Source organism: Phyllostomus discolor, chromosome 13 (genome assembly GCF_004126475.2).
Source record: "Phyllostomus discolor isolate MPI-MPIP mPhyDis1 chromosome 13, mPhyDis1.pri.v3, whole genome shotgun sequence".
NCBI classification, from domain to species: Eukaryota; Metazoa; Chordata; class Mammalia; order Chiroptera; family Phyllostomidae; genus Phyllostomus; species Phyllostomus discolor.
The window spans coordinates 35,567,067-35,582,458 of NC_040915.2; the positions used below are offsets into that span (position 1 = coordinate 35,567,067).

The following is a 15,392-nucleotide window of genomic DNA, read 5'->3' on the forward strand; positions in this document are numbered from 1 at the left end:
ATGCGATCCAGATTCGGGGTGAGGATCTATTCAGAGTCATTCGCGCATCCCTGTAATTGTGGCGAGAGATAATGAAAACACGCCGCGCTATTAGCCTCCCGGATATGGCGGAGACCGTCGGAAACGCCGGGGTTCGGGGAGGGGTGGAGGCGGGGGTGTGACTATTTTGAATGAACCTGAAAGAAAATACTTCCCCAACCTTCTTTCAGGAGACGACTTCGGTTCCAATTTTTCAGAAGGTTGGAAAAAGTTAAGCAAACGAGAACTATAGACACTTGTTTATAGAAGGTTTTTCTCTTTAATTGCTGTTTTTGTTTCACGAAAGAGAAGTCCCATAAAATAAAACCTCGTTTCTGGTTCGGGGAGGAGGCGGCGGGGCTTGTGAGAACACCACCGAGGGGCTGCCTGGGCTCTGGCCAGCCGAGGAGGACTGGACCGTCCATCCAGTTCCATAGCAAGGAGTGCGGCTTTCCCACCCTGCACCCTGAGGCGCTCTCCATACATCCGAGACGGTTCTAAAACTCTGAGCTGTGGGAGCATCTGGAGGCTGGCAAGCATTCCAGACGAGTGGTTTTCTCAGAAGCCAAGTTCTGGTTTGACTCTTTGATTGGAAAAGTATCTATTTCACTAAGGGTGATAGGCCCCTGGATGCATTCTCACCAAAAAAAAAAAAAAGCAGAAACCAATACTTGAAATGCCAGCAGTGAGTTGTAGGGAATTCTTTTGGTTTGCCTTCAAGGACACAAAACATCGCAAAGGTCTTCTCTTTGGCACGGAGGGGCCTGGCGTGGAGAGTTGGCCCAGCGTGTGTGTGTGGAAAGAGTCAGACATGGGAGTCTACAGACCCAGGTTCAAATCGCGGCTTTGCCACGGGCAAGCCGGTCCAACCTTAGGCTGATTCGCTTCTCCTGGGTCCGACTTTCCTCATCTGTAAAATGGGGACATTGACCTCAGTCTCCAGGGAGTGGTGGGGATGCAGGGAGGATGATATTTGCACGATTCCTTCCACCAGACCTGGCCCACCAGGGGCTCAGGAGCGTCTGTCTCAGGTCCACCCCTCCAGTACAGCGATGGAGACACACCACTTCCCTGAGCTCACGCAACTCCGCCCGAGACCTCTCTGTGGGGCCTTCACAGAAAGCTGAGTCGGTCACCTGCTTTCCTGAATCCAAGCAACAGACAATCACAGGGCATGGACCTCGGGCTGGCACAAGGCCCCCCGACAGGGGGCGTTTCATCGGCAGAGGCGCCTGTGCCAGCACAAGGCCGGCTGAGCCCTGCACAGTGGCCTTCGCTGATAACCAGAGCGGGGGGATTAGGAAACCGGGTGGAGGGCAAGACGCACCAAGCCAGGAGTGCAGCGGTGTCCAGCAGACAGCAGGGGAGCCCGGTGTCCAGCAGACACCAGGGGAGCCCGGGCCCCAGCTGGAGGCAGCCGCCAGCACCGGGCAAATGTCCTCATGCAGAGACATGGGTCATCGCGGCCAGATTTCTCATTCCTCGAGCAAAGCCAGAAATCTGGATTTGTAAGTAAAGCCTCCTGGTGTTTAAATATTGACAGTTTTAACAACAAACTTAAACATCTGTCTGCAGGCTGGATGGGTGCAGCTCACGCCAGGCCTTGACGTGGGGGTAGGATTTAGATTCGGTCGGTTGAGTGTTGAACCGTGTGAACGCTTCTCAGAGGGGGCGGGGCTTGGCGGTTACGGACTCGGTGTCTGATCGCTTGTGTGCAAGGTGTGCAAGATAAGGAAAGTGACATCTACTCGGAGAGCTCAGTGAGGACGGAGGGAGAGCAAGTTCACCGGACTCGCACAGCCAGCAGCTTGGTCTTACCAGCCTTTGGTGTCCGGCCATCTCGGCTGCTGTGATTGCTGGTTTTACTGAGGCAAGGGGCCCGTGGCACGTACAGCTCTGCCACCCTCCGCCCCAAGTTGTCCCAACCCTGAAACGGACGATAAGCTCCGTGTCCCTGTTTTATAGGTGGGGACCCCAGGTGGTGCAGAGAAGTGGGGACGCCCTGCGGGGTCACCCGGAGAGTCCGTGGAGGAAAGGGGGCACCAGGTGTTTCCCTGGCTCCACCGCTCACCTCCCATCGGCTCCACCCACAGCCATGGGCCCTGCCTCACGGATGGCCCTGGGCGCCCCGGGGTCTGCTGGGTTCCAGGAGCCCCACGCCAGAAGCTTCTGTGGGCTCATCTCCCGTGAGCCCATGACACACCCTCCGTACCCTGCCCTGTCCCTTCATCCGGTTCCATCAAAGCCCCCTTGACACTCACCCACAAAGCCCAGGAAGCGCCTTGGTCTTCCTTCTAAAAGCACAGCCTGACACGCAGTTACTGTGTCAGTGCGCCCTCTGGCCTCGGTGGCCGGGGACCCGGGACAGCTTGAAACGCAAGGGAACTGGCTCATTTGGGGCCGTGTCTACACACTTACTCTGTGTTTACTGACTCAGTCTGAGGCTCCTGGCCCTCGGCAGAGCAGCCAGATCGGGGGCAGGTCTCCCGAGGGCAGACCCAGTGCTCCTCCACAGCAGGAGCCCCCTGGGGAACGGGCACAGGGCACGTGGGGCAGGGAGCTCGGGCAGTCCCAGCTGGAGCAGCTCTCTGGGGCCACAGACGTCCCGGACACGGGGGCTTGGTTCTCATCTTGGAGCCATTTCCACCTGAGGGGGCGGTCGGAGGACTGGTGGCCAGCCCCGGCCATGTCCACGTGACAGACACTGGGCACTTGCTGGGTGCTGGGGGGCCCCCGTACGTATAGCACCTTCATGGGGGCTTCCCAACATGCCAGCCCCTCTCGGCTATCCCCCTCACTCAAATTCAATACAGCTGTCGACCCCCCCCACCCCAGCCATGCCCCCATGCACAGGATCACTTCCTACGGTCTCAGTTACCAGTGGTCAACTGCAGTCTGGAAATATTAAATGGAAGATTCCAGAAACAAAGAACTCATGCGTTTTAAATTGGGTGCTATTCTGAGCAGCGTGATGAAATCTCGCGTCATCCCGTTCTGTCCCGCCCTGGATGTGAATCACCCCCGTGTCCAGTGTCTCTGTGGTGTTAGTCACTCAGCAGTCCCCTCCCTCGGTGGTCAGATCGGCCGTCACGGTGTGGCCGGGCTGGGACCCCTATGTCACTGAATGACGACCCAGAGCGCAAGAGCAGTGATGCTGGCAATCCAGATTAGCCACAGAGAAGCGCTTCCTTCAAGCGGAAAGGTGTGTGAGTGCGGGAAAAGCACAGCTCACACAGGGTCTGGGACTCTCTGTGGTTTCAGAAATCCACTGGGGGGTCTTGGGCGGTGCCCCCTCCTTGGAGAAGAGGGGAACTGCCGTGCACACAATCAGAAAGGAAGAGCATCATCCAGAACAGACCGAAACCATGCTGCCTCCCAACCGGACACCACGGGTTAAGCCTTCCCTCCCTTCCCTCGGGGACACCACCGGCTGCCCTGTGTCCCTCCCAGAGCAGGTGTCCTGCCCGCCGAGGGCAGCGCTGCTGTTTAACAGGATCTTCCGGTGGCTGACTGTGTTCCTGTCACCGCTTCGACTCGACGCGGTGGTCTTTGCCATCGCCGCAGGGCAAGGGGGCAGCCCTGGACTTTTCGAGACACTTTATCCCCCTCCCTGACCCCACCCCCTTTGGCTGCTCCGTCCGACACTCATCTCCACGTGACACGGCGGGTGCTAAGGACTCGGTCCCGCGGGCCGGCGGGCCAGAACTCCTGAGTGATTTGTGCGACCCCTGCCAGACGGGGCTGCTGGGAGGACTCGGGAGGGAAGGAATAGTAGCTGCGCGATCCGACGCCTGGTGCTAAATACGCAGCAATAAAAGGGAGCAATTGTTACTATCACTACAGGTCAAGAGTTTCATATGCATTATTTCTTTTTCCTACCCCGACCCTATGGGGCAAGTGTTTTTAGGCCCACCTTACAGATGAGGAAACTGAGGCCTAGCAAGGTCGAGTGTGCAGCCCAAGGGCTCACGGGAAAGGAATGAGGATGGTGAGATGTGCTCTCGGGGCCGCCTGGCTCTGCAGCCCAGACCCCTGACCGCTAGTCCGCCACGGTCCCTTTAAAGAAGCCCAAAGGCCAGTGTAGACACCCCCGTGTGGTCAGCTGTCTCCGGCCAGTGCAGGGCCTCGCCCGTCCCCCTCTTCCCTGCGTCTGCAGAAGCCCCTCTGTCCGCCAACGGCACAGCGTTCATTCAAGCGAGACTTCCAGGAACGGCGAGGTCACAGACTCCACCCAGACGCACACCAGAATCTCCTACAGCAAGGGACATGTCGGCCCTTCCGACCCCTAGAAGACCCTTATGTCTCTCCTCTCTTTTAAAGATTTTATTTACTTAGACAGAGGGGAAGGGAAGGAGGAAGAGAGGGAAAGAAACATCAGTGTGTGGTTGACTCTGGCGCGCCCCACACCGGGGAACCTGGCCCACACCCCGGGCACATGCCCTGACTGGGAATCGAACCAGCGACCCTTTGGTTCACAGGCTGGCACTCAATCCGCTCCCATCGCTATGCCCATCAGCAGGGTCCTTTGCACTTGGGAGCAACCTCTTGCTCCCGTAAGCAAGTGACCGGGCCGTGACATCTCAGGCACCTGTTCCTAGGTTGATTGTCCACGAAGCATCTTGGATCTGAGGGCAAGAGGCCTTAGGAATTCAACAACCCCGGGGGGGGGGGGGGGGCGGCCTCCAACCTGAGGCCGATTTAACACACCTGGCTAACAGAGGCGGGCACTCCGCCCAACACCCCTCCCACCCCCGCTCCCGCAGGTGGCGGCGGGAGTCCTGTGCAGGAGGACCCAGGTGTCTGAGGGACTCTCCGGGCCCTGCCGTTGGTTGATTCATTCGTCTGCAGGGTCTCCAGACTCCACGTCTCCGAGACAGGCCGCGGCCGAGTGCATTACGAGGTGAGCCCGCCTTATTTTTCCCTCCAGCTGCCCCCTCCCGGCCCCCGCCCCCGCCCCCGCCCCGCGTCCCACACCACCACCACCACCACCACTTTCTTTTTCCTTCTTGGCCTCAGGGCCCAAAGTATCCTGGACATATTTTTCATTTTTCCAAATATCAATTGCTCTTTTATTCCCTCTTCGGAGCAGTGAGTAATAAGAGTTGTGTCTGGTCCTGAAATTCCGACTGAAACAAACGAGCCCAATGACCGACGGGAGGTGCCTAGAACAATAACGGCGGAGTATTTGGCAAAGTACAAAAGGGCCCCTGGACGTCGAAGTACAGTAAGTCTAGGAGCACGCTGCGGGCGACGGTGCCAAAACGGGTATGCAATGAGCCATCCAGGCAGCAGGACGCCTCATAAATTAATCCCGCTTTTTCTTCCCCCCCTTTTGCTCCACCGTGCGCAGTTCTCGGAGCCCTCTGGTTAATGGGGCGTGGAGGAGGGTGTTTCTGGTGTGGCTCTCGCCCCCGGCGGCAGGCACAGGCCAAGGCCGTGCGTCAAGGCCCCCCGGGGACGGCTCGTGGCAGTCACGGGAGCAGGGGGGAGGCAGCAAGCTGTGAACAAACGCAGGGAGCCCACTCAGTGCCCGGCACGGGGCTGCGACGTTGTGGGAATGCCGCAGAGGGGGACAGGGCCATCGTGCCTGTCCTCGCAGTGCTGACAGCTCGAGGCCTCCCAGTCCGCTGGAGCTGAGCCTCCATCTCTGGGGTCAGCACACAGTGGTTTGACCTGCACCTCAGGTCCCTCTCTCCCTGGCAGGGGTCACTCCCTGCCAGGCTGCCTCTCACCACAGGTGCAGAAGCAGCCCCGGCCCTCCTCCCCACCTCCTGGCAGCCCGGGGCCAGGCCTGTGACAAAGCCCAGCCCAGCAGTGGCCCTGGCCCAGAGCTCTGAGTCTCCAGGGAATGTCCCAAAGACTCTGTGGTGGGCTGGGGCAAGGCCCCCAGAGACAGGCACATCCTAGTCCCTGGGACCTGTCCACATCACGCTCTGGGGCAGACAAGGACCATGCAGGAGATGTCAGATTCAGAATGCTGAGAGGAGGCGGGGCTATCATCCCGGATTATCTGGGTGCGCCCCAAGGCCATCCGCATACCCCTATCGGGAGGCAGATTTCACACCCCCAGAGAAGGCAATGTGACTGTGGAGGCAGCGGCTGGCGCGATGCGGCCCCAAGCCAGGGAACGCTGGTTGGGCCAAGGTGTGGGTCCCCCAGAGCCTCCAGGAGAAGGGGGGCGGCAAGCTGATCTCCTAGTTTCAGCCCGAGACACTGACGCTGGGCTCCTGGGCTCCGGAACTGTGGGACAATTAACTCCTGCTGTTGGAAGCCGCCCAGTCTGTGACAGCCTGTCACGGAAGCCCCAGGTAACCAACGCCGACACTGAGACTTAGTGTTTCTCCATGTGCTGGAACCCACCCACCAGAGCTTACACCTGCCCCGTGTACGGCTCTGGGCTTGGACCGTCCCTGTGACCCGCCCAGCCCCGCAGTTCCCACGCCAGTTTCTCTCCCTGGACCTCCGGCCGACCTGGGGGACCCCTCTGGGCGTCCCCCAGAACCTGCCTTTTCCGATTCCAGTCAGCGGCAGGGGCTTCTGCGCTGGCGCTTACGGGCAGGAGCCCCCACGTGGCCGGACTGCCACGAGGCGTGGGGACAAGCCTCATGTTTGGACCTGACAGACACACGACGAATCACAGCTCACGAGCCAGTGGCCTGCCTTTTGCCTGCACGGTGCATTTTTTTTTCCTAAACTTGAATTTTCCCCCAACGTTTACGAGTCAGGAGACCGCACACCCAAGACTGAATTCCCAGCTTTTCTTGACAAACACCAGGAGATTCCGCAACGCTGGACCCCACGGCTGCGTGGCCACAGCCAGCTGGCCCTTGCAGACCAGCGGGTTATGAACCGTCCCCACCAGCTCTTTCTGTCGAGCACCCAGCCCAGCCCTCTCATCGCACCGAGGGTGCAGCTGAGTGTCGGCCCTCTTGGCAAACTCGAGTCTCTCTTCCATCCAACCAAAGGCCGAGTGAGCACGCTGGAGGGAGGTTGGGGGCAATCTGTACGTTGCAGACCCTCCCCCAGCCCACCGCCCCCACCCGTGTTTCGGGGCAGGCGTTGTGAGGGCCCAGGCAGGGCCGCCCTTCCCCCCTTCCTCTCTTCCCTGTCCCGGGGCTGAACCCCCAGAAAACGGTCCTCAGAGCTAATCCCGGAAGCTATCCTACTCATCACGACCCTTCGGAGCAGGTTCCTGGAGGAATCCACTGGGTTTCCCCCAAAATGCTTCTGGTCGTCTCCTCTTTCCATGACGGCCACGACGGAAACCCAACGCCCTTTCCATGCCCGTGATCAGGGGGAGGGGCAGTCCCGGAGCGCCTACCCGGGGCTGACATTCGAGACGTTTCTGCCACGTCAAGAGCGGCCAGGAGCGTGGGCAATCAGAGGAGGAAGGCCAGAGTCCGCAGCAAACGGTGCCGGAGCAATGGACATCTGTGGACCGAAGAAGACCCTCGGTCCACACCTCACAGCTCCCACAAAAATTAACCCCAACGGAACAGGGACCGGCCTGTAAAGCATAACACTGCAACACTTCTTTAAAATAGGAGAAAAATCTGCCCTAACCGGCGTGGCTCATTTGGTTGGGGACCATCCTGCAAAGCAAAAGGTCACTGGTTCGATTCCCGGTCAGGGCACATGGCTGGGTTGTGGGTTCGGTCCCCATTCGGGACACATACGAGAGGCAACCGACCAACGTTTCTCTCTTCTATTGATGTTTCTGACCCTGTTTTCTCCTACCCTTCCCCTTCTCTAAAATTAAAGAAAAAAAATTTTAATGTCTAAAATAAAGAAGTCGTGAAAACACCAAGGGCTGCTGAGGATGAGGAGAAACCAAATCACTTCTATGCTGCTGACGGACATGTGAAACGGCACAGCCGTTCCAAAAACCAGTTTCTGAAAAAAAAAGACTACCAGTTTTTGGTAGCTTCTAACCAAACTGCCGTGTGACAACCACACCGCCCGGCCACTGCCCTCGGAGATGGCCCAGAGAAACGGGGACTTCGATGACACAGGGTCCGGCACAAGAATGGCCGCACCAGCTGTACTTGCAAGGGCCCAAGTCCAGATCGCCCGGCCATCTGTCCTCCAGGGGGTGAGTCCGCAGACGAACTGTGGTGCGTACGCGCGTGGAGTACTACTTGGAGAGGAGAGGAGCGAACTGCGGGTGCAGCACCCGTCTGCACGGAGTGCCAGGGGGTTCTCCGTGCCAGAGAGCTGATCCCCAGAGGTCACGCGCTATTTGATCCCACTGACAGGACATTTATGAAAAGGCAGAAGTTTAGAAATGGAGAACAGGTCAGTGGTTTCCAGGAGTGAGGCACAGTCGGGAGGGGGCAGAGCGGGGTGGCGGGCGTTACGGGGCCGCACAAGGGCCTCTGGCTTCAGACTTCTGTATCCTGAACGTAGCGGTGAGGACACAGACCCGCCTATGTGATGGAATTACGTGGAATTAAATACACACACACACACACACACGTACAACTGGTCTGACCAAGACCGACAGATCATATCGACGGCAATGTCCTGGCTGGGACGTGGTGCCCGCACCAATATGCTGACGCCACAGGGTCTCCTACGAGTTTTTCTTGCTGCTGATGTGAATCTACAGTTGCATCAACAAACATTTCCATTAAAAATAGCTTTCACCGTTCCGTATCTAAAAGCTCGCATTTTACTAAAAGCTTGAAAATATAGGGAAACAAGGTCAGGAAAAGCGTCACCCTGAAACATAACCTTCTGATGCACGTCTTCCAGGTGTGTCTTTGACATCTGTCTGAGAAAATGTGCAGGGCGGGGCTAAAACTCAGGGTGGTGACGAGGCGGGGCCCTCGCTGTGTCCCACCTTCTGTGACATCACCACTCATCGCTTGAGGGACGCCTGGTGACCAGGAGATGGGGGGAGGGTGCCCATCTGCCTGTCGGGTGGGGACACCTTGCCATACCCCGGCCACCTGGCCTGAGGCCATGGCGCCCCAACAGGTGGGGAGCGGGAGCAGAGTGGCGGCTGAGCTGTTTGAACGAAGCGGTGGTCGCTGTGAGGACAAGAAGCAGGTGAGGCCAGCCCAGGCACAGTCAGCTTTCCTCCCACCCCTCCAAGCCAGGATCGGGCGACCCGCCCCGGAGCCTCGCCCGGTGGAACGGCACTGCCAGCAGAGGGGGTGCCCCGGGGGGGGGGGGCTGTGGTTTTGTTTAGAGTCCTGCTACGTCCCTCACGCCTAGAACGGTGCGTACGTGCTGAATGAATGAACGAACGAACTGAAACAAACAGGATAGTATGCCCGGATTAGAGAGCTCTTGGAGCATTTGTTCTTGGGACCAAAATTCAAGCCTCCCCTGGGATGTTTGTCACCCTGAAAACCGCCAACACTCACTGTCCTCAGCCTGGAGCTTCCACCCCCCGCCTCTCCCATGATGGTTTAACACGCTATTCCTGAGAGGCAGCTGCTGTGGGCCTCATTCACAGATGGGTAAACTGAGGCTCAGAAACGCAAAAAGGACGGACAGAAAGTGCATGCTGGGATCCGAAACCAGGCCCAGCTGATTGCAGAGCCCTTAGCAGGATCACCCTGCAGGCTGCTGCCCCCCCCACCCCACTCCCCTGCCCTCGCTCCCCCCCCCCCCGCCCCCCCCCCAGGGGAGAAGTGAGGGAGGGACGGAAGGGAGGCTGGAAGGTGGGCGGGGCCTCCCGCACCCTGGAAGGGGTGGGGTTTCGTTCTGAGATGAATCAGAAAGCCCTGAAAGGTGTTAAGCAGAGCGATGGATGATTGAGCTACAGACGTTTTCAAAAGATTCATGCACTTGCTCACGTACTGTACACGCGCCGGTATCTCCTTTGCACTGGACCTCACAGCAAGACGGGGCCCGGAGGGGCTCCCCTCACACTGCCTGCGGCTTTTCCTAAAAAGTGTCCGCAAATGCCAAACCCCAGGGAGCTCCTTTTAGAAACAGCATTCAATGGGTTCTGTGGAGTGGGGGACGCTGACACCCCCATCCCCTCGTGGGGAGGCATGCCGCTCGCTCAGACAGCGAAGGCCCCCGGGAGCCCCTTGGCAGGCGTGTTCGCCCGATTTCATGGATCCGAGCCGCACCCCTCCTTTCCGAAAGAGCTCTACTGCAAAACCCATTTTGCAGACGGAGAAACTGAGGCTCCAAGAGGAGCAATGATTTGGCGCAGGCCCAAGACAGCGCAAAGAGAAAGAAGAAAACTTAATTTCAGTCCCTAAGCCTCACTGCCTTCCCCCTGCTCCCACTTTGCCGCCAAAGAATACAAAATAGGAACGGAGCCGCAAGCGGGCTGGTGGGGAACCACCCGCCGGTGAAGCACGTGGCCAGAGGCCGGTTAGAGAGAGAGCAGAGCATTCAGACCCCCTGTTCATCAGCCATCATGAAGAACAGGAGAAGTTCCTCTCTGAGCATGATCTTATCGCTGCCCACTGCCCAGGAGGAGCAGGCGCCCATGTGCCCCCCAGCAATCATCCCCACCCTCCCCCTCCTCTCGCCCCCAGACCCTGTTGGCGCTGCTGATCTTGGTGCTGTACATGGGCGCGGGGATATCAGGTGAACTTTCTGGGACCGGAGAGAGGAGACGTCGGGTGCACATGGAGTCCCGAGGGCACCCTGGGGAGGGCTGCATGCCAGGGTGGTCTCGAGCGTGCCCTCTCCCACTGCCCTTCGTCCCACGGGGGTGGCCACCCATGTTTACATCAACTGCTGTCCGTTCGCCCTCAATAAGAAGTGTCTTTGTGCCCACTTCAGGAAGAAGCTGGGATGTGTCAGAAAGGATCAGACAGTGTAGCTGCCCCCAACATCCTGTGGCTTCCCAGGTAACGTAGGGATGCTGAAGGGATGTCAAGCATGGCTGAGGAAACCTGGGAAGGCTCCCTGGAGGCATCGCTAGCAAGCTGGGTCTTGAAGGATACATAGGAGCCGGGGGAGCGTATTCCAAGCAGGAGGAATAGCGTGAGCAAAGGCTCAGGGAACTTTCAGAAACCGGTGGCCAAGGGGTCCTATGTGAAAACGCTCAAGATGTAACTTCAGTGTCTGCCTTTCAGGGGTTCGAACACCAGGCCAGTGGCCCCATGAAAGAGCCGATAAGGGTCATCAGGACCTGGTTGAAGGAGAACGTGCAAGTTTTCCTGGAAAAGCTGGAGAGCGAGGTGTGCAAGATGGAGCAGCTGGTGCGGGACCTGGAGGAGTGGCTGGATCTCCTCCTGGGGGAGGGGCAGCCCCAGGGGCCCTGCTGCACCCACAGAAATCACATGTAGGAAGCCAGGGCTGGGACCTGGGGAGAGAGGCCAAGGACATGGGGGAGAGGCTTGCCAGGGGCTCCTCCAAGTAGGGCGAAGCCCTGACACTTGAAGTTCAAGGCGGGCCAAAAATAAAAGTTGGGACACTGAGAATGCAGTCAGTGCCACTGCTGGTTCCTGAACGCCAGAAAGCGCCGGGAGGACACCAGGGCCCGGCCAGGACGTGCTCCCGCTCACAGGGCGCTGGCCCCATGGGCATCGATGTGGGCTCAGGGCCAGCCGCGGGGTCAGGAGCCTTCCCTCCCACTCCCCCAGGGTGCTGTGCAAAATCCCTTACCGTCTCAGGCAAACTGCCTCCTTCGTAAGGAACCAGCTCCGTGACCCCTCACAGGCTCCCAGTGAGGGTCACGTGTGTGCAATACACAGTGTGTCTGCCACAGAGCAGGTACCTTATCTTTGATGTCTATGTGACTACAAATACACGTGTGTTCTGGATGACCTATCGAACACAGCCAGAGATATTCTCAGAGAAGGTACGTGCATACAAAAAGCAGGGGCTACGTTGCAAAAAGAAATGCAAGCCTAGACCCTCAAGGAACAGAGCCACCCCTGAGGAGGTTAGCAGAGCCCCCGAGCTGAGGAGCAAAAGCCCTGAAGGCTCTTGGGCACACGCTGTGCCCCCCACGAGGCCCCACAGGGACACCATGCTGGTGGGGCGCCCCACCCACAGGTGCCGGTGACCCAGCGGGGAGTGGGCCAGCCTCATTGCGCTACTGTGCACTCTGTCTTCCCTTCCTGGGTGTGAACAATCCAAAGGCCACCTTTATGAAAAAGAGTCTTAGCCCTGGCTGGCATAGCTCAGTGGATTGAGCACGGGCTGTGAACCAAAGTGTCGCAGGTTCGATTCCCAGCCAGGGTACATGCCTGGGTTGGAGGCCATGACCCCCAGCAACTGCACACTGATGTTTCTCTATCTCCCTCCCTTCCCTCTCTAAAAATAAATAAATAAAATCTTAAAAAAAAAAAAAAAGAAAAAGAGTCTATGTTTTATAATGCAGAAGTTGGTTATCACTTGAACAAGGACAAAATGCTGCCCGTTGACCTAGTCCGGGGTCCACCCTCATGTCTACAGAGAGCATTTCTGGGGGGCAGAGAACTGTCTTTCGCTTCAGAAGGCAGGTCCAGCCCCTTCCTTTCCATCAGGAGAGCTGGGCTGGGCCGCGCACGTGCCAGCCCCTGGTGGACAAGTTTATAGGCCAGTGGGGCGACCTCAAGACCCTAAGGCCACTTTGGAGGAAGATGCGTCTCAGAGTAGAGCCCAGGGGACCACGTGGCGAGGTGCTGCAGCTTGCCGGTGGAAACGGGGCTCGCAGGAGGGCGCAAGTGCAGGGAGAGACTCAGGACGCGGTCTGAGAGGGGTCAGCAGGACGCAGCTGGAGGAGACGGCGGGGTGGGGGGCGGTCTCCAGAGCGGACCCCTGGGGCTCAGGACCTCCTCTCCTTCCAGAGGAGAGGCCGCCGGGCCGTGACTCAGGGCCTGACCCCGGGAACCCGTGCGGGCGAGAGGAAGAGACAGGCCCGGTCCTGTTACGGGGCAAGTGGCCAGCTGGAGAAATGTGGTGACTGCCTGTCGCCTGCATCTCTCTCCGTCATTTGAGGCACCTGGCGCCCGAGGTCAGCATCACAAACAGTAACTTTTAATTCACTTTCTCAGACGGTCTTCTCCCTCCCACCTCCCTTTTACTGAGCAGACCTATTTGGCAGCCTCCCGACGCTCCCTCAGCCCTTTGGTTAGCACTGACACTGCTGCATTCCACTCTGCTCGTTCTGCGGCGTGGGGTCGGCTGCTTTTCTGTTCCTTCGCCTTACACAACGGGGGGAAACACACAATCCTTCGGATGGCACGTGTGTTAAAGGTAAGAATGTGACGAGACAAAAACTGGGTTCGGTGAAGTGGGCCTAGGTATTCGCCGTATGCACTTCTTAAGAATACAAGGATGATGGGGAAGAAATCATCCAATCGTGACAGCTGATACTGAGAGACGAGACTGCCTGTGTCCCTGTTTTCTGGGCTCGGTCCAGCGCTACTGTCATTTCCAGTTTGTGGGGGTGGGGGAACCGAGGCATGGACAGACTGCATGGTGGTTCAGATCACAAAACCAGTGAGTGGGGAGCCAGGACTCAAACCCAGGCTGTTTGGCATCGAGGCCCTCACAGTAAACCAGCAGGTGCCCAGCCTCCCCCCATACAGCTAGCTCAGCCAAGACGGTGTCTTCTCTCTCTTAGAAAGTTCTCGTTTCGTTGTTCAGTAACCATGCCAATTCAATTCATAAGACAATAAATGTTCATTGCATGCACCGATGTGTCCGGTACACAGAGAGAAGAAGTCATATTACCCGCCCAGATGCCACTTGGCTTTCTACCGAGAAGCCAAGAAAAAGGGGGGGGGGGCAGGAAGCAAAATACCTACATTGTTTTAAACGCCACTGGGTGAAGCGCCGAAGGCACCTAACTCATCGCCGAATGAGCCACACGGTTATTGGCCTAAGAGTTCGGAGCAGTGACAAGGTGCTTCAGTCGGCACCAATACGGAAACATGTTCGTTCGTTACAGAAAAATGCTGAGCCCTAAACTAAGCTATGGGCAGGAGAAGTCGTGGGGAAAACCGGAGGGAGGTGAAGGGTGGGCGGGTGCAGAGAGGGGCCCTCCCTGCTAGAATCACGTCTCAGTTGTGGGTGCTGTGGCCCGGCCCAAACCCAAACCCACACCAGGTAGGATCTGGAACCCGGTTTCCCAAAGGTCTTTGTGAGAATCAAGTTTAAAAAAAAAATGCCCTTGAGACGCAGGGCTTTGGGCTCCACTGAAATTATTTCAAGACCGGAAAGGCCCATTTCCAGTCTGCATGTCATATTCTCGATGATGTCAAATAAAAATATGGGTTTAATTTGTTCCTTTAATCCACAAATTTGTTCAACAAAAATTGTGAAATGCACTAAATCCAATTTGGTTTGAATTGGCTGTCAGAGGGATAATTGAGGGCAGGGAGCGATGGAGCCAAAGACGTCGCCTTTCCAGATCCCTTCCCCCCCCACGTGACATTTCCAAGAGGAAATGCATCCCCGCCGGAGGGCAGCGGGAGAGAGGAGACCAGAACGTTATCCAAACACTGCCGCGGCCTTCTTCTTACCAGAGGGAGGCCTGGGCAGAAGGGACCTGAGTCGCCTGGGTGCTGTGGCCAAGTCGCTTTGCCCCTCTGAGCCTCCATGTCCCCCTCTGTCGTAAGGGGCTGCGACCCTGTCCTTTGAGCTGCTGTGGGGATAGTGAGCGGATGTAATGATGGGAAGGCGCCGTGCTTGGAAAGTTAGTGGATGCTTACGAAAGAGCAAGCAGAACAGAAAAGCCCAGGTAGCTCTAGACGGACTCAGGCCCAGTTAAATCCAGGACACCTCGGGCTGTGCCTCCCTCTCTCCACCTCTCCGAGCTCCTTGGGGCTGGGCCGGCCCCACTCTCAGAAAGGCTGTCCCCACTGTGGTGGCGGGATGGCATCGGGACTTCCGGACTAGATCACGCGCTCTCAGCCTCCCCAGGGGAAGGGCAGAGTCTCTTTGCTGATCTAAGACCTGTGGGGGAGCCTGCTGGCTCTCCGATCGGATCACAAGTCCATTTCCGAGCCGCTGTGCGCAGTAGGGAACACGGGAATGCTCGCCCGCCGGGTCCTGGGCCAGGGCTAACCCGAAACACAAGCCAAGAGGGAGCGGTTGTCCCGAGGGAAGCCAGGGTGCTGTTATCAGAACAGGGCGAACAGGCACTGGGAAAAAAAAACTTCAGTGCTTTTTTTTTTTTTAAGATTTTATTTATTTTTTAGAGAGAGGGGAAGGGAGAAAGAGAGAGAAACATTGATCGGTTACCTCTCATGCGCCCCCAACTGGGGACCTGGCCCCTACATGTGGACGTGTGCCCTGATTGGGAATCTAACCAGCGGCCTTTTGGTCTGTGGCCAACGCTCCACCCACTGAGCCACACCAGCCAGGGCGAAGTGCTCTGTTAAAGTAGCAATAATAAGAACCCTTGAGAATGCCCTTATACTCCGTTTGGGCACAAAGTGCCTTCCCGGCTACCCCGCCTGGGG

At 57.7% G+C, this 15,392-nt stretch overlaps 1 protein-coding gene across 1 annotated transcript; it reads left to right on the forward strand.

Moving 5' to 3' along the window:
• Positions 1–8,982: 8,982 nt before the first annotated feature.
• Positions 8,983–11,367, forward strand: SMIM23 (small integral membrane protein 23). Its single transcript, XM_036013642.1, has 4 exons — positions 8,983–9,069; positions 10,488–10,575; positions 10,774–10,841; positions 11,070–11,367. Exons 1-4 carry the CDS (start codon positions 8,983–8,985, stop codon positions 11,280–11,282), a joined length of 456 nt encoding a protein of 151 aa, XP_035869535.1. The 3' UTR covers positions 11,283–11,367.
• Positions 11,368–15,392: the final 4,025 nt, after the last annotated feature.